Here is a 19414-nt window from a genome sequence, read left to right on the forward strand (position 1 = left end):
GCGCGGGCCGCGTGACGTCAGCTGGCGTCGGCGGTGACGGCGCCGCCCGTCCGTTAAGCTGAGGGAGGGGGAAATCCGGGGCAGAGGGAGGGAGGGGAGGAGGGGAAGCGGCCAGCCGGCGGGCGGGGGGAGGGGAAGGGGGTGGGCGGAGAAAGATGGCGGACCAAATCCCTCTGCACCCGGTGCCGCGCAGCACCCAGCGAAGGGCGGCGTATTACACCAACGCCTCCGCCGCGCAGAGGCACAGCAGGTACCGGCCGGGAGGGAGGGAAGTGGCGGGGGGGGGGGCGCGCGCGTGAGGGGTGCTGGTGTGTGAGGTGCCTGGTGGGGGATGGGCTCCATCCTGCGCAGCCCCCGACTTGGCTGGCAGTTCCCTTCGCCCCGCTGAGGCGTTTGGGGCCCTCACTCGACGGACAGGACAGGACGGCTGCGGCTCTCTGGGCCTTTGGGTGGGTGGGTGGGGGTCAGGCTGTCAGCTTTCTTAGGCTGGAGGGGGGCTGGGAGGCTGTCCCTTCTGGGAAGGTGCTCAGGGGTTGGCGCTGCAGTGATGCTGCTTTGACAGGCTCCCTTTGCCCCGATTTTGGAGAGGGGTGGTGTGATGTCTCGGCCCTGGGACCAGTGCCTCCAAGTCCAGAGCCCTGCTTTGGCAATGCCCTAGAGCTCCTCCCTGGAACATAGAAAGTGATAATGGATGAATACTCTGAGCATGTGCAGAGTGTGTCCTTGTTGCCACTGAGGGGGTCGACCTCTGGGATCAGAAGGAAGGGTTGGTAGAGCAGTGTGCCACTTCTAGGAAGCAGGGAGGGCCCCACTGACACTTGGCTCTTACCATAGGCAACTGGAGGAATGGGCAAAGAACGATGTTGGGAGCACCTCTGTGGTTAAGGGTCTCTCGCCTAAGTCCTTCTCAAGCTTGGAGCAAATCATATGTGGTGGATGGTCTGGATTACCCTTCCTGATGTTTGTTTACATATGTTGAGTTTCAACAGAACCACTTAATTTTTATGCAGGATGAGTTCAGTGGCAGAACTGGAATCCATTCCCCCAGTTTTCCAAACTTCTAGACTGGGCTGTAGATGTTGGCTACTGAATCTTGTTTCTACTTGGAGGAAAATGATTGTTGATTTTAATGGCCTTCCCTACTAACCAAAGCTCTTGAGGTGACTTGCAATATGTTGGAAATACTGGCGTAAGAATTTTAGGGAGGAAATTAGAGTTCCCTCACAAGGCAGAACTTTCTCATTCAGGCTGCTGCAGATGTCTCTAGAGGCTTTTGATTTTTAGAAACAACTGCAAAGGCACTGGCAAGGATTCCCATGTGTTTGGGAATCCTATGGGTTCTTCATTCCATGGGTGCCTGTGTGCATGCATGGTGCCCTTCTTGCGCATTCTTCTGAGTCTGTGTGAGCCAGGGGCATGATTAATGGGCAAAGGCCTACTCTCCCCTCATACATGTCGGGAGAGCACCTGAACAGGTCTCTAGGTTCAATTCATTATTGTTTCTCTAGAGCAGGGGTAGTCAACCTTTTTATACCTACCACCCACTAATGCATCTTTCTTGATGGTAAAATTTCCTTACCGCCCACCAGTGCTCGATGGAAGGAGGATTCAGCTTGTGCCATAGAACCCCCTACCGCCCACCTAGAATCCTGAAATGCCCACTAGTGGGAGGTAGGGACCAGGTTGACAACCCCTGATCTAGAGGAACAAATTTGTTACTGTGTTCTATTTAAAAATGGAATCTGGTGACCACTTTAACATAGTTGTTTCATGCCGTTGGGTTCAATTGATTACGGATGCTTTAGGAATTCATTTGATTACAAAGGTTTTGAGTTAGGCTGGTATGCCATTTCCTACATGGCAATGGGGAGTTTGGTCCTACTCCTAAGGAGGTGTCTGAACTCCCTTCCAATAACAGCTTGGAGTTTATCCAGTACTCTGTGATTTGTGGAGGCAGCCTCTGATAGAAAGAAGCTGCAAACTAAAACTGGAAATACTGGTGCATATGTATAAGCACTCTGGGATCCGATTTCCAGGCACAGAAAGTTTAGGTTTTGTAAAGGTATCTTTTATTTGGAGAAACATATGAAAAATTAAAGACTTATAGAAAAGATGAAACAGATAACATGTTTTCCTCTTTTTAAAATCAACACATTTGGGAACATTGTAAATACAAGAAAAGACAGATTGAGCCCGGTGGTACTTCAGAGACTAACTTTTATTGTCTTTAAAGCATAAGCTTTATAGCCTATAGGTTACTTGAACAGATTTATAAAGTTGAATTTTATGATAAGGCAATCATTTGACAGCTGTTGGTGTATACATTACATTCACTATCCATCTTCCTTACTACATCAAACTATACAGTATCTCACATGCATCACCTCAGATACAAGACCCTCTTCAAGAGAGGAGTTTTCAATAGTGCGGAGTATAACTGGGCTATGAAAAGGTGTGATGGAGTAATGTGAATCACATTTCATTATGAAATAGAGGTGTGCAAATATTCCTTAAGGCCTTGTAAATGTGGGAAGGAACTTTTAGGCTACATTCTTCCCTGGCAGTAAGCCCTATTTAAAGCACTGAAACTAAGCACTTAGTAGATATGCACAGAATTCTGCTGTAAGTCTTAAGCATTCTATCACAAAATCACACTGTATTTTTAGAGTCCTGTTCTTCTCACACTCCCAACTGGGTTGTATCCAGCTAAGTCATTGTACAAGTAGAATGACTTAGGCTCATGCAGCGGAACTTCCACTACCTTGCCTTGGTCCTTACCCCAAGCACCAAGCCCAGACCTGCTGTGGAGAATTAAGAGCAGAGAGGATGAGTGGAGAGGGTTCAGGGAGAGGAGAAGGAGGGGAAGTTCTGTTGTGTTAGCAGAAGTCAGAATGTATATAATCCTTTGTACATTGTTGACGCTGATATCAAGGTATTTGTGGAGGTGCAGATATCTGAGTAATCTCAGACACAGTTACTTTCATTTCACCTTGTAAATATGTTAATGAAAGGGCATAAGGGTATAATGCCTTAACTAAGGACTTGGCACCTTACTCTTAAACTCATAACGTAGGGGTTTAGGTATATCACTATAATTTATTAAAGGACTTTCAGGTGGTAGCTGTAGGAAATGACCAAAGGGGTTTTGTTAAGTTTAGCATTTTATTTATTTAATTAAATTTATATACTTCTTACTCAACGGAAGCCCTCCAAGCAGTTTACAAAGAACAATCTAAAATGTTCCTTAAAAATATTGTGTTGTTGGATTTGTTCTCAGTGTGTACATCTAAATTATTTAGCTACCAACTTAGGTTAGTATTGGGCATTTAACGTAACATATTTTTAGTTTTCTTAAATATGTAAGTCATGGGGTTGAAGATGATGGAGTAAACTTACTGAGCCTGTCTGTAGGTTATGGATTTCAGTACATCTTCAGGATAATAGCAGATAAGGTAAACAGTGGCTTCCAAAAGGCTACTGTGTTGTATATACAACTTGTATATACAAGTTGATTTACTAACAATGCATTCATATACAGTACATATCTTTGCAGATGTAAATATAATTTATTTGTTAAAAAAATTGATATCCCAATATTTATCATTAGCTCTCAAAGCAGCATACAATGATGCAAATATAAAATATACAAAATTTAAAACAGAAGTATTTAAATTCAACTCCTGAATAAACAAGGATTGTGGTTTACAGACTTTGTTAGTTTAAGGCGCTCTTTTCACATGACTGGTCTGCCATGATACCCTGTGTACTGGATACAATGAATATAGGATACACAATTTGTTTTCATGGTGTGCTGGCCAGGCCATAATTGCCCCACATGAAAAGACTGTACAGTGGTACCTCGGGTTACATACGCTTCAGGTTACATATGCTTCAGGTTACAGACTCCGCTAACCCAGAAATAGTACCTCGGGTTAAGAACTTTGCTTCAGGATGAGAACAGAAATCATTCTCCAGCGGCAGCAGGAGGCCCCATTAGCTAAAGTGGTGCTTCAGGTTAAGAACAGTTCCAGGTTAAGAACAGACCTCCGGAACTAATTAAGTACTTAACCTGAGGTACCACTGTACTTCAGAACACCACCCAATATTCCTGTGTGAGTATGTAGGAAATAATGTCTGCTGTTATAAGCTTCCAAGTTTTCCCAGAACATGTTTGGAAAATGGTGGTAAACTGGGTAATGGTGCTTAAGTAAACATTGCCTCTTTGAGATAACAACTTTAGTTTTCTAGATACATAATTATTTACGTAAGTAAATCCTTGATACATTTTCAAATGTATTGTTGGATCAGATCATGCATACAATCTTGTTTTTAGCAAACTTGTTAACACTAGATAATCTGGGCAGCAGGTTTTGCACTGTAAAACGTGTTCCCATGTCCCCATGAAGCATGTTCTGTATATAGACTACTCATGAGTTACACGCAAATCTTAGACTATTTTTTTCTTTTTTATTCTGAATTTTTAAAGTAGTTGTGAAATATTTGATTTTGAGAATTAATGCAAATCTGTTAATTGACATTTTGTGTTTGTATGGTATGGGATGTTGTTCTCATTGTCCAAATTGGAACCCTTTTTTTTTTGTAAAAGATAATAGGCTTTTTTCACCCATTCAATAAAGATACAGTTTTAAAGCTATTTTATAGTTTACTTGATTCTTAGTTTGTATTATATGTTCTTTTAGAGTCCAGGAACAGACAGTTTCTGTTCTTGTGTTTTCTTTAATGGGAGAGAGAGGTTCAGAAAATAGGGTTTTGTTTTATTTTTCAGATCACCATATCTGTTTGTCTTAAGCATAGCTTTTCAGAAGCTTGCTTCTGAAATATGCTACTTTCAGAAGCTCATTTTAAAGATTGTCCTTTGAAAGCTTAGAGCAGTTTATCTAATCTATTCTCAAATAAGGTTTTTTATTATTTAGGTTCAGGACTTATATGTGTGACTCATGCTCATGTTTACTGCCTGGCCTTTTTGTTATCTTCCCGCACCTCTAAAACATCTTTATGTTTTTGTATCTGTCTCTGATAACAAAGTACTTAAACCTTGGACAAAAATAGTAAGCATTCTCTAGTTTCATATAGTTAAGTTTTGTCAATGTCTTTGTATTAATATATCAGTCAATTCTCATGGTATCTTTATTTTAAGATCAAGCCAGAGATAGTGTCTTGTTTTCCCCCAGTGTTATCCACAAAAAAGTAATAAAACAAGATACATCACTATACTATTTCAGTCAATCTGTTTGCCCAGTCCTATGAGACAGAATTATAGCACTTTATTCCAGTTAAGAATGTTCAAACAAGGGGTGTGACATAGGTTTGCAATAACAATGGTCACGTAGTAGATACCAAGCTTGCTGTTAAAACAGAAAACTCCGGCATTTATTGCAATAGAAATTTGGCAAACTAAAAGTCTTAGTTCTCATCCATTTAAGAATAAGTTCTCACCCATCCCAGGTATGTATTTATGTGAACCAGTGTGCGAGCTTGGTGCAACATGGGTATCGTTACAGGTCTTTCAGTTGTAGTTACTGAAAACATTTCCAGATTCACTGGGAAAGTTGTCATCATAGTTACAGAAATTGCTCTTCACTATATATGTGATTCATCAGCTCACATATTCCATAAAAATAAAACGTTATTTTAAATGGCTCTAAAAAGATATATAAAATTCCAAATATTGCTATGTATCTACAGAAGTGTTATATATAACCCATAAACATGAAAACTGCATTTAATATCCAACATGTACTGCATATGTGAACTTTGAGACTGTTAGATATAAAATAGTTTGAAATTTTGGTGGTATTATAACACTGCATATTTATTATTTCAAAAATTAGAGTTATAGGAGTTTTTGTTACTAAAACTGGTAAACCCACAGGGAAGTACTTGGAAAACAATTTAACTCCCCTGGTTTGGAATTACAATTTATTTTTTAAGATAGACTTCTGTAAATATTTCTGTAGTGCAGTTTTGTAGTGTATATCATGTGATATTTAAGAAGATATGAATACAGAGAATTGTTCAGCATGAAGTTGGTGTAATCTGCCAAGATTTCGAAGTAGGCTGCTGTAATTAAACCAAAGAAATTGTCAAGGCAATCTGGACTAGAAGGTGATTGCATGTGGAAGGGGATATCTTCATTATATGGTTATCCCTTGCCGCCTTAGTGGCCAATCAGATGCATAAGAGAAGCCCAGAAATAGGATATCAGCAAAATAGACCTCTTCCGCTGTTGTTCCCTGGTGAATGGCATTGCTTCTGATCTTGGAGGCAGCATATACAGTGGTACCTCGGGTTAAGTACTTAATTCGTTCCTGAGGTCCGTTCTTAACCTGAAACTATTCTTAACCTGAAGCACCACTTTAGCTAATGGGGCCTCCCGCTGCTGCCGCACCACCGGAGCACTATTTCTGTTCTCATTCTGAAGCAAAGTTCTTAACCCGAGGTACTATTTCTGGGTTAGCGGAGTCTGTAACCTGAAGCATATGTAACCCGAGGTACCAGTGTAGTTACTATTACTAGTGGCTGTTGATAGGCTCAATTCTCCTTGAATTTATCTAATATCCTTTTAAAACATCTGTGTTGGTGGCCATCACTACACCATGTCCTGGAAAATTCTGTAATTAAACACCGCACCTCATGAAAAAGTGCTTTCTTTTGTCTTTTCTAAATCTTTCCTAAATCTACCATTAAGTGTCATTGGGCTGTAAGAAAAAACACTCTCTGTCCACTTCCTCGACAGCATGCATAGTTTTACACACACATCATTTTTCAGATACTCCCCTGATTCTCTGGAACAGCACACAAGGAAGAGGACTTGCTTAATATTGCCTCTCTCTTTCTTCCTCCAGCATATTGCTTCATGGGCAATGAGTTGTGTTCACAGCAAGTCTGACTCAATCCCGTGGAATTTTCCTTTTTCACTACTGCACAGAATTCTGCTGTAATGACAATGTGTCATTTTTGTTACACAAACCTCCACAACCCAAGATCTTTTCCCTGGTCATTTGCTGCCAGCTCAGTGTATGTTACACAATGATATGGGGTGAAAAAAAATCCATCCTCTATTTTTCTGCATAAAATGTTGCATTTCAAAAGTTCATTAGTACTGTAACAATGTCAGTTCCAAATAAATAATATGAAAGCTTGGCAGTTTCATAGTTTTTAGCTTTTTTATTAGATGCAAATAAAATAAACTTGCTAAATTAGATTATCTTCTAGGCCAGTAGAAAAGTTTTCCAAGCAAACTCAGCATTTTCCAATTCAAATTACCCTATGCAAATTAATTCAATTCATTTTAAAAAATAAATCACACAACACTTATGTGATAGTTTTTTTGCCCCACTGTGCATCACTTTTTACTTAATTACAGTAAACTGCTTTTGCCATTTTAATGCTCATTCATACAGTTTGACTCTTTGCATTCCCCCACCCTCTTATATAGTGTGGTGTCTTCAGTAAACTTAATCATATCTCAGTTTAACCCTAACTCTGAAACAGCGCCCCACTTCTTTGTGGCTGAGAATGAAACCATAAGTGCTAATTCTCTCCAGAATTGCAGCAGCTAGTATAAAAGTTTCTCATAGATTAAGAGAAGCAAGGAGAAGATTGGACTTGAAGAATGCTTCCACTATAAGAATGAAGTAGTGACTCCAAAGCAGCATAATATTCAGAAATAAAGTGCCAGGAATTTTGAGAAGCAATGGGAGAGAATTGTGACGATTTGCCAGTTCACCGTGAATTAAACATTAGGAGTAATGCACGAAGAAACTTAGAGTTTTGCTTGACTGCTCAGGGTTTCTATATTTGACTGTCATTCTGAATGCCTTGAAAAATAGAGGGGTAGGAATGTTACAATAGCTCCTTCATGATAGTGTATGTGCAGAAGCATATTTTGGTTTGCTGATGTTTACGTAGTTTGTGTGGTGATAATATAAAAGAAAACAACTTTTTAAAATATAGATATGATTTAAGCAGTAGACAGTAAAGTGCAATTGGCACTTAATTAACTCATTTGGTTACTGTTCCTTTGAAAAGCCATCAAAGTTTGAAGAGAGCATGGTATTATTTTCACAGCAGATATTTATATAAAAGTTAATTTTGAAGTACGTATTGTAATCTCTTTTCTCCTAGTTTCTTTTTTTGTTAGAACTTGTTTAATATTAATGTTCTTTTTCTTTTGGAAGCCATTTTTTCTCCAGATACCTGTCTTGTATCTGATTTAGTAACACCAGTGATGTGTTATGCATACTTACTTATTTATTCATGTGGCTTTCAGAGCTTTATTTTATAAAAAGTTTCTAGCATTATACTTAATTGGTTTGTCACTCATGGTAAACTAGCACAATTCAGTGTACATGGCACTAGATCACAAAGAAATCGAAATTTTTTCCCTATGAAAAATCCATTATTCATCATTGTATTGTTTTTAAATACTGTGGTAAAAATTCTAACACAATAGGAAAATTGCTTTTTGGAGAAGAATAAATTGCTTGCCAGTTCAAAGGCTGCATTTTGAAGTCAAGTTACTAAACATTATGCTTATTTGTTATCTTAGTAGTTGGCACACTTGTAGAGTTAACACCACAGTTCTTGATTTTAAAACATTTTTGAGAAAACGTGTTTTTATAAGAGGTATGAATAAATTTCATTCTTTAACTCCTGAGATGATGATAAGAAATGCTTTTAGTTTACTGGTGAATAGAAATATGTAATTTTTGACAAAGATGGGTGTACCCTGTTTCATTGTAAGTTGTGCAATGGAGGATTTTGATTTTCTCTCCCCTCCCCTTCCTGCCCAGATTGAACAGTCAGGCATATATTTCTAAGTATTAGAACTTTGTTTTAACAGCAATTGTTTCATGATTTTTCAGTGTAAATTATGTTGAGAAAAGTATCCTATTAATGTGGTCCATTAGCCACTTTAACACTAGCAAGTGTAAAGGAATGCCATGAGATACATACCATTGCTTATATGTGTCTGGTTCCCATATAATGCTAGGCCATAGTTGTTCAGCTAACCACAGGTTGTCCACAAATGATCAAACAAACAATGGCCAGAGTTGTTTTGTTTTCCAGCTGCTCTTGCCTCATAACTTTGTAGCTTAGCAAGCATCTGAGGTTGAGTGACCAAACTAAACATGGTTCAGGAAGAGTTTGGGGTTAGCAAGTAATGAAAGAGTTCAGTGCCACAGATCCAGAAGTACCAACAGCAGCACGTGGTCCCCCCCCCCATAAGATTTGACACCTGTATGATGCCAAAAAAAGGGAGGGCAGTGGTTCTGCTCTCTTCAGTTCATAATGACACAGCAATCACAGAACAGAATTCCAAGCATGAGATCATTCTTTATTGTAATAAAACTTGTGATTAGATGGTCTCTACACATGCTTCCAAATGCATGATCAAGTTATGGTCAGTGGTCATTTTTCCAAATATGGTGGACATTGGCTGCTTGAATGTCTTATATTGTTTGCAAGATAGTGGCCAGTGCTGTGAACATCCCCAAAGACACCTCCTCCTAGCAGGCCTAGGTCCAGAGTTGATCAAATTCTGGACTGATGTCTATGCACGCAGACAGCTTATACGGGATATAAAGACAAGACAGCCTAAAAACTGGTATGAGCTGCTGAGGTTGACACCAGTAAAAGTGAAAGGCCTTATCCAGGGCTTTTTTTCAGCTGGAACTCAGTTCTGACACCTCTCAGGTCCTCTCAGTCAAACTATGGATTAGCTCCTGGTGGTGTTCTTTAGCTTCAGGAGCAGGGGAGGATCAAAGTGGCTGCAGTTTTCTAACTATATCAGTGTACTTGCTCATTCATGCTTAACTATTATTTGGCTTAGTGTGTGCAGACAAGGCCATTGTGTGTTTATATATTAAGAATGCTTTGAATACATGCTATATATACATAGCAGCTAAAAAGAATGTTATCAATTATTTGGAGTTAGTGCAATGTTCTCATTTATTTATCTATTTATTTGCAAAACCAATAGGTACCAAGTAGAGGACGAGTCATCGCATTTGGATGAAATGCCCCTAATGATGTCTGAAGAAGGGTTTGAAAACGATGAAAGCGATTACCATACATTGCCAAGAGCCAGAATTTTTCAGAGAAAACGAGGTTTAGAATGGTTTGTCTGCGGTGGATGGAAATTCCTTTGTACCAGGTTTGTTGCTGTTTTTCTTTTCTTTTTTGTGATAGCTTGATTTCTGTCTTGTAGTTTAAGTAAATCCAGGGTGATTTTTAACATGGAAAGTATTTTAAAGCAAAACTCATTATAATTTAGAAAGAAAAATATTTGAAAATTAAGAAACTGCAATTATGTGCCACCATGGAGTTTACTGTGGGGCAGGATGGGTTTGAACTGAAGTGGTGGAAGCAAACCCAAAATACTTTTTTCTACCCTCTTAGGATTCCTTGTGGGGTGGGGAAGAATTAAGGAATGCAGATAATCTTTTGCCCTCGTTCTTCCTTCATCCCTGAAGCTCTCACTGGCTATGTGCCAGAAGTTATGTGATCTCTGAAGCTAATTCTTCCTAGCCTCCCTCTACTTGGCCTCTGTCAAGTCCCAAGGTGGTTCCTAACAGAGCAATTTCAGCTCAGAGAGCGTGTGCGAAGATGTGTACTTCTACTGAGCCTTTCTCCTCTCCCCTAGGTTACTCTGGGAGACTGTAACTTCCATTTCACCAAGAGGCAAGTGGGGTGGGGAGGGGGATTCTGGAAACAGCCATTGGGGAGAGACCATATTGAGTGGCCAAAGATTGCTGCTCCTTGTTCTGAGTTTATGTAAGCACAGTGGTACCTCGGTTTAAGAACAGCCCTGTTTATGAATGATTTGATTTACAAACTCCACAAAACCGGAAGTAGTGTTCCCGTTTGCAAACTTTACCTCGGTCTAAGAACGGAATCCGAAGGGTGGAAGGGCACCAGTGGTGGGAAGCCTCAGAATCTGATTTTCCATTGTTCTTTGGCTCATCAGTGATGGCTGTTGTGATCATTTCATTACTGTCAATAACATTTTATCCTCATGCTTTATTCTTTGTAGCTGGCTGCTGACACTGCCCATCCTCTCAAAATAGTTTGCCAAAAGGTCCTTTTTCCTAGAGCGTATTGTCCTTACAAAGTTTCATTAGTTTAGGAATTAAAATGGGCAAAAATCCCATTTGGAGGCCTCATTCCTAACTTATTTTTTATGACCTGGAAAGAGAGATGGCAGTACCCTTTCAATGATGTTCCCGAGAGCCTTAACACTAATTCACTAACGGTGGGTAATATCTTGAGTTGATTGATGTTGGTGAAGGGGGAAACGTAAATTCATTAACTGATGATAAGTTAACATTTCAGCTTTAAAGGTTAAAAAGTACATGTAACTGATGACTCTAGAGTGAATACAAGTTAGAATTATCTCCCAGTACTCTGCTGTCATTTATAAACCTCTTGTGCTGAACTCTCATGCTTGACTTTAGCAGAGTCTCTTGAGGAAATTAGTCTTGCATTGTCAGAGCTCTCTCATGTTAGACTTATATTAAACACACTTTTTGCACAATAAAAAGTTGCCGTAATTAGTAATGTGATAAAGATTTGTACATTTGCATGTGCTCAGAATTGCAAAAATAGTCATTAGCTTTGGGTGCCCCCCACATTTTTTCAGGTACTTTTATATAATCTATTGTCTTTTACATTTCTGTTTGGGGGAGGCTATATAGAACTATAAAATGAAAATATCGTTGATCAATTTAGTTTGCTTTGTCACATATATATTTCAGCTACAGTGCTGACAGCAATGAAATGCTGTAATGAGAGTGACCTAGATGGTAGAGCTAGGTACGGTATGCTAGGTTTGGGGTTTTAGGAACAATGCTAAGGACAAATAACAGTTTATTTCTTATAGCCAAGAATCTGCTGCTACCCTGCACAATTTCTGAGGACTGTTTGGAAGAAGCTGCATGTCTTGTTGATGGAGCCTGAGCCAGCACTTAAAAGTGTTGTCATTCACCAACCGTAGGGTTAATGGAAAGTTAGTTACAAACTGGAATGTACACAGACATCTACTGCATATACTGCATATACACTCTACATTACAAACCCCTCTCTGAAATGCACATAACAAATGATTATGTACACCAGCCTTCCTCAGCTGGTACCCTCCATGTTTCAGACTACATCTCCCATCAGCCCCAGCTAGTTGAGAGGCAGGGCATCTCATTAAAAGGTTTACATGTGATGGGAAGAAGCCAGGAGAACATCATGCAAAACAGGATGTATTAATTCTTTGACCACATCTATAATTCTAGTATGGTCTTCTTTTGCAGTACTACTTTTTGTCTTTTACATGTAGAAGAAGCAGAACATCACTGTCCACTTGCTCATGGATAACTCTGGCCCTGTTGCTTCAGGAACTGTGATTACAGTGTTAGCGAGGGTGCTGATTCTGAGAACCAAATGCCTCACATGATACAATACATTATACAAAAAAAAAGTTATTAATATACTTTGTGAAAGTAGCCAAATATATAGCTCTTCTGAATTTTGAAGCCCGATGTCTAGGGCCTCTGATGCTGATGTCATAATGTTGTCTAGACGCAGACCAAATCAGCCATCTTTACCTCTAGAAGTTTCAGTATTGCACTTCAGCTTTCATTAAGCTTTGTTTAAAAGTTGAGAACTGAGCTGTTGTTTATTATTATTATTATTATTATTAGAATCAGTTGGGGTCTAAATCTGTCATGCATATTGTGTGATCCATGCACTATTTTGTCATGCTGCATGTCAGGCCAGTCTCCTCCAAAGCCTTGAAATAAACAGTAAGACCACCTTCTCTGGTTTTGGCAAAGCCTTGTAGCATTGCCTTCTATTCTATTCAGTGATCTAAAGCAAAATACGTGCTCTTTCGAAGCAGGAAGAGCATTCATCACATAGGAAAGACTGAGCTGAGCAGTTATGCAGCCATTTTGTAGCCCTGCTAGGACATGTGCCTTACTTAATTGAACTGTATCTCTTGAACTCTGTGTCAGAATCTCTTGTGCAGCTCTGTAACACGAGTTATGTCTTTTAGAAATGTTTCCTCTCTATAGTAGCCCATTCTTATTGTGAATAGTGAATTTATTATATCCAAATGTGATAGCCCAGCTCTTTCGTGTACCCAAATACAGAGATGGAACCATACATTCAGGCTTTAACATTTACCAGGGAGTTAAACCACAGAGCCTAGGACTTGCCGATCAGAAGGTTGGTGGTTTGAATCCCCGCGACATGAGCTCCCGTTGCTCAGTCCCTGCTCCTGCCAACCTAGCAGTTCGAAAGCATGTCAAAGTGCAAGTAGATAAATAGGTACCGCTCCGGCGGGAAGGTAAACAGGGTTTCCGTGCGCTGCTCTGGTTCGCCAGAAGCGGCTTAGTCATGCTGGCCACATGACCCAGAAGCTGTACGCCGGCTCCCTCAGCCAGTAAAGCGAGATGAGCACCGCAACCCCAGAGTCGGTCACGACTGGATCTAATGGTCAGGGGTCCCTTTACCTTTACCTTTAATTGAAGTCATTTGTATGTACAGGTGACTCTCAACTTACATGGGGTTATGTGCCAAAGATAGTACGTAAAGCCAAACTTGCTTCAGTTTTTTTGCCAAGAGCGTAAAGCTGAATGTACACAAGTTAAATGTGCATAGGTTGCGAGGTACCTGTACAGTCATACCTCATGTTGCATTCCGCTCGTTACGGACTTTCAGCTTATGAAAGCAGCAAACCTGGAAGTGTTTACTTCTGAGTTCGCCGCCCGTGCATGCGCAGAAGCAATCTAATTGTGGACTTTTTGGGGTGCGAACAGCACACTGAAACAGATTAAGTCCACATCTAGAGGTACCACTGTACAAGTGAGTAGACACCTTATAGGACAACACTGTTAAAGATGTTGAGTCTGTGAATTATAAGCTTAACAGACCTTGCTAAACTTCAGTTTTCCTCTAGATATTTTTAATTATAGAATTGCTTGCATTTTAAAACTGTCGATAGCATCGGTATAAAAAATGAGAATATCTAAACTACTTTTCCTCAAATATCTTAAGTCTGAGGATACACTACCTATAAATGAGGTAACATTCTGCCCAAATTTATCCTTACAGTGTCAAAAACAACAAAATATCAAGCTCTCTCTTCTTTAAGCTTGTTAAGCACAGTAGCTATGTTACCTTTCTCAGAATTGGCAGAATTCCTGTGTGCTTGATTTCAGTGATCTGTAATACAATTAATGCCTTCAGAAAAATATAACCAATGAATAGTATTCAACTAAGTTTTACTCAGAGTAGACCCATTGAAAGTAATGTACTTGACTAAGTTAGGTCCATTAATTTCCCTGCATCTACTCTGAATAAAACTTAATTGAATATGTTATGTTAAGCTTTTGAAAGCTAACTCATTTTTAGTTGTAATTATTTCTTCCATTTTTAATTTAGACACTCTCTTTTAGCTTGTGAAAGTATAATGCACATAGATCAATACTCTGGAGTTCTTTGGACTAGATTGATTTCTTTCTCATGAGATGTACATTGCAGTTCTCTCCGATATATATGTGTATATACCCACAGACATACGACTTTGTCCCTGTGAAAATGGTGCGGTTGAACATTTCCATATGAAATGAAGGGGATATCAAATACTCGAATTAATTTGGACTGTAAGATGGCCTGTACACTTTCAGTTAATCTGCAACACATTTGTTGTTCAGAGGCATGGGAAAATGCTGATCTTTTAAGAATGACATGACTACTGTGTCGCTTTAGGCCTGATTATCAAAGCTACCCGTTGAGTACATTAATTACAGTATGTTTTCTTTGTAGATGTAGTTCTTGCTATTTAGAATTTAATAAAGAATAGCTTATCCTTGGACTGAGTATGCCAATATAGGTTCTTTTATTGTCTTTCTGATTTTTTTTAAAAAATGTTCTGAGTAATTTCCTTATAGTTAAGCTTGAAAATGAGTACAAGTGGGAATGGCTGGAAAGTTTTTTTAAAACGTTTTTTAAGTTCAGCTTTTGACTTGGCAGAACTTATTTCATATGCAAAATAGTAAGATCTATACCAGTTTTGTTCAACAATTGCTATTATTTTAAGGACATCTCTAATCAGTGCCACTAGGGTACTTTTTCTGTTTTTAGGAAAAAACAATGTTACTATACAGATTTTTATTACAATAAGTTAAACTTTAACAAAAGCTATTCTGCTATTCATTATGCTCTCCAGTGTTTTTGTTAACTTTAATTATACCAGAAATATATATGTGTACATGAGATAAAGATGAGAGAGGTAAGTAGTAAAACAACACAACAGCCTTCTCTCTTGTACTATTGGTTATAGCAAGTAGGTCTTGCATCTTTTCTATAATAGCACATTTAATAAAAATATCCATTGGCTATATAAATTGAAATTGTATGATTTTGTCTAAAAACCTTTTTTTAAATTAGATGAAAAGGAAACTCAATGTATAGTTAGAATGCGAGCAAAAGTATTTGGTTCTCCCGTCCAAAGCATTTAGCTATTATATTGGGTATCAGGTGATAGTTGTGTCATGGCTGGGTTGATCCAAATTGAATTTGCGTGTCATTTGATACGTTGTCTATGGTAACAAGAAATTATATTTTGGAAGGGCTTGATAACTTTACTAAACAAATCTATAAATCCATATCCTATGCTGACCCAGCTGAGTCTGCCTGCTTATGCAGTGCAAGACTGCTCCAGGCCAGCATTGGTGGTGAGGACTGATGCCATCATCATCAATAGAAATTCAAACTCCCTCGCAGTGAGACCAAGCCACACGGAATTGTTTGTGGTCTTGGATCAGAAAAAGGATGATAGTGTATCATCTGCCCTGCTACACTACAGCCTTCTAGACTGAGCTGGCAGAGGTAGTCTTGGATGTGGTGTTTGGGGACTCACAAGTTCAGGGGATGGCAGTATGGGAGAGGGCATTTTGTCTTAAGGTGTGCAATTTCTTGTCCACATATGTGAGTATGGTACCTTTGTTGTGTAGTATTCATCATATGCTGAAGACACACTTCTTTCATTCTGGCCTTTGACACTTTTGATATATATTTTAGGACCCAACCTATCCTTTTTATTGTAATCTGCTTTTACTGTTTTTAATATACCGTATCGGCCCAAATATAAGCCGCACCTGAATATAAGGCACACTTTTAAAATTGGAGGAGGGGGGAACCTGAATATAAGCCGCTCTATTCCTTGCTGTTCTTGTCTGCTTGGGGGGGGGGGGAGCCATGCTGTGTTGCTGGTGGCCTTTACCCTTCCTTGCGCTCTCCCTTTCCGGGCTTTGGGGAGAGGACGAGGGACTATGCATGGGGCGGGCACCACTTTGCCACACTCCTGGTGCTGTTTACCCTGTGCTCTCGGCTGCATACCATAAGGTTGCAAATATAAGCCACACTTTTAACTTTTCACGGTCGGAATTTGGGAAAAAGTGAGGCTGATATTCAGGCCAATACGGTATATATTTTTAATTGTTGCAACTCACCCTAGGACCTTATGGTGAATGTCAGATAAGAAATATTAACAGCAACCTCTAAAAATTACATTCCCCATAACTCAAAGTATATTTTTTTAATGCTCTTTAAGCAGTAGGTCTCATTACTACCCTTTGTTAGCAACTGTTGTGTAAATGTTTTATTTGTAAACTCAATACTAACCTTAGATTATTTCTTCCAAATGTTTCTCTGAATGTAACTATGTATGCTTTGACTTGCACAGAGAAGCCTTTGTTACTGTTTTGCGGGCAAAAGGCACATGATCGCAAAAGGCGTGCAGCAGCCTCTGTATACCAACTGATGGGGATTTCTGCTTCAGATGGACACAGGCTTGCTGATATCCACGTCTTGAAAGTATTGAATCCTATTTGCTTGCAATAAATACTTAAAATTGAATTGTCAAAATCTATAATTATTTCCATCAGTGGAGACCTCATTGCATCTGAGGGCTTAAAGTGTACTTATCTCTAGGTGCCAATCAGTCCTTTATCACAGGCATCACCACTGTTTAGCAGTGCCAAACTTTGTTCAAACATATGTAATTTGTTTGCTAAGCTGATGAAGGTTTTGGCACCTGCCTAAGGGGGAGGAATAGTTGTTACCCGAGTCAGCCTTCCAATTCATGAACAGTTCTTCACTCAAAATATTCTGTTTTGTAATTGAAAGCACGAAGAGATGTTGAAAGTCTTTAATTCCTGTTTGTTGTATTATTAAGAATTAAAATTAATCAAACAAAACTGAATAATTCACATATTAAAATCTATAGTGCTGCATCAAAGCCATAAAGCAGTTCTTTTCTATATAGATTATGACCACCAGGGCAGCTTTTCTAAGCATATAGGTTTTACATTTTGTCTTGCGGTGTTCTTAAAAAAATTATAATCCTATACTCTGTCCACTATAGCTGCTGGCCGAGTTGCAAAGTGCCACATATATATGCAGTGGCATTTCAGCCTTCCTCTGCTGACGGCAGCAGCCTTCACTCTGAGAAGCTTTCCTGGAAGGTCAGGAGCTCTTTGAAGCATATTTGAGGTGCTATTGGGAGTGCATGGGATGGGGGAGGGAAAGCCTAGGAAAACAGTGGCAGAGATCCAGTGCATCCTTTCCCTAGGTTTGTTGCTGAACTCAGTAAAAACCAGGCTTTGTGCCCTGAATTTATGGAACTGCTTTGCAGTCGATTTGGTTAAGACAGAACTAGCACCATTCCTAAAATACACAGGAAGCTTGTGGACATGACTCTGTTTACAAATACTGTAAAAATAAAAAATAGGCATCTGAGATCAGTTAGTTTCATTCAGTTACTTTCTTTAAGAACTACTGCTTTCCTTTTAGCAAGGTGAATATACTATACTGACATTTAAAGCATAGCTTTCTTTTTCCTTGCAGTTGCTGTGATTGGCTCATAAACATTTGCCGGAGAAAGAAAGAACTCAAAGCACGCACAGTATGGCTTGGATGTCCTGAAAAATGCGAAGAAAAATATCCAAGAAATGCTATAAAAAATCAAAAATACAATATCTTTACATTTATACCTGGGGTAAGGCTACTAATGATTCCTTAAAGGTGGGCTTAGTTTATGTCCCTTATAAATTGTATGTCTTACATTATTTTAAAACAAATAATTTGAATGATAAGTTGTGCAATCGTTTCATGCTTATTTGAAGTTCAGGCAATCCTCTTTTCCCACTGAGAAATGTGCTTGTTGGTTAAAGTGATTAGTGGAATCAGTGATGATTACTTGTGAGGAACAGAGACTGGCAAATTATTTTTAGGTATTGTTTTTATTTAATTTGTCTATCACCCTTCATCAAAAGATCACAGGTATATATTTTCTTTAAAAAAAAAGGGCACAAAAAACATTTGGAGGAAAACAATAAAACAGCATAACAAGAGAACGCCCAACAATAAATACAGTTAATCCTCTAAAGCAGATTATTTCTGGGCTTGTGGGCAAATCTGGAATTTTCAAAAAGTTGCCATTCTGAACTTGAACTGTCACAAATTGTAGGAACTGCCCTCTCCTCATTCCCACTGCATCCATGTGTTTCTTGGGCACTGAGAGGGATACAAGCTGGGAGGAGGAATGCCCACGACAGGCCCCCAGAGATAAGGAGAGAGAAAACGGCAAACACAGACCTCCAGACCCTGGGGTGGGGAAACAGACGTAGAAACCTGGAGAAGAGAGCGGAAACAAAGCAAGGAAGAGACACATAGAAAAGATGGGAGGAAACAAATATACATACCCCGTACACTCTGACACATACTCAATTCCTTCCTTCCTTTCTTTTTTTACCCTGCCTCCTGGGTCTCACATCTCCTGCCCCCTGGGTCTCACATCTCCTACATCTTACCTTATTCTGTTGGAGGGCCAATCTCAGCATGGAAGGCTAGTGAGATGAAAGAGGAAATACCAACAAGCCCCCATCTTGACTGTAATTTTTCAGACTGATATCTGCTGACTTCCAAGGTGCATGGGGTGGGGGAAGATAACTAGTGGTGAAGGGGGGAGTGAGGGGAAGCTTTTCACAGGTGCCATTGTGGCCTCAGGCGTCACATTGGGCACACCAGTTTTAAGACACAATTATATGACATGATCCAGACAAAGTAAAGCATGTTTATGTTTCATTGATTTTAGTAGGATAGATAAGCATATGATTAAATCTCCCAGCAAAGACAAAAAATAGTTTTAAGTGTTTAAATTTTATTAGATCGGTCCTACAGGTTTTGGGTGATTTAAAATACCTGTTAATGAATATTTTTAATCTTACGCTTCAGGATAGGTACATGTAAAATGACCTCTTAGTAAAATGTGTGTCCGATTTGAAGGCTGTATAAATTTGACTTCAAATTGTTCCCTTGCTGGAAGCATTGT

General features: G+C 39.3%; 1 protein-coding gene across 13 annotated transcripts in view; it reads left to right on the forward strand.

The window, feature by feature from the left end:
- ATP9B (ATPase phospholipid transporting 9B (putative)) overlaps positions 1 to 19414 on the forward strand; it is a 113178-nt gene continuing 93764 nt past the window's right edge. For 3 of the 13 annotated variants that reach the window (XM_083449149.1, XM_083449150.1, XM_083449151.1), the window contains exons 1-3: positions 126 to 250; positions 10007 to 10180; positions 17929 to 18079. In XM_083449149.1, the coding sequence (XP_083305275.1) occupies positions 18010 to 18079 (70 nt within the window). In that variant the 5' untranslated portion in view covers positions 126 to 250; positions 10007 to 10180; positions 17929 to 18009. Of the gene's footprint in view, positions 251 to 10006; positions 10181 to 17928; positions 18106 to 19414 lie in introns of all 13 variants that reach the window. The other 10 variants (XM_083449147.1, XM_083449148.1, XM_083449146.1 and 7 more) reach the window with 9 other exon arrangements.

Source organism: Podarcis tiliguerta, assembly GCF_965153285.1.
Source record: "Podarcis tiliguerta genome assembly, chromosome: 7".
Taxonomy (NCBI): domain Eukaryota; kingdom Metazoa; phylum Chordata; class Lepidosauria; order Squamata; family Lacertidae; genus Podarcis; species Podarcis tiliguerta.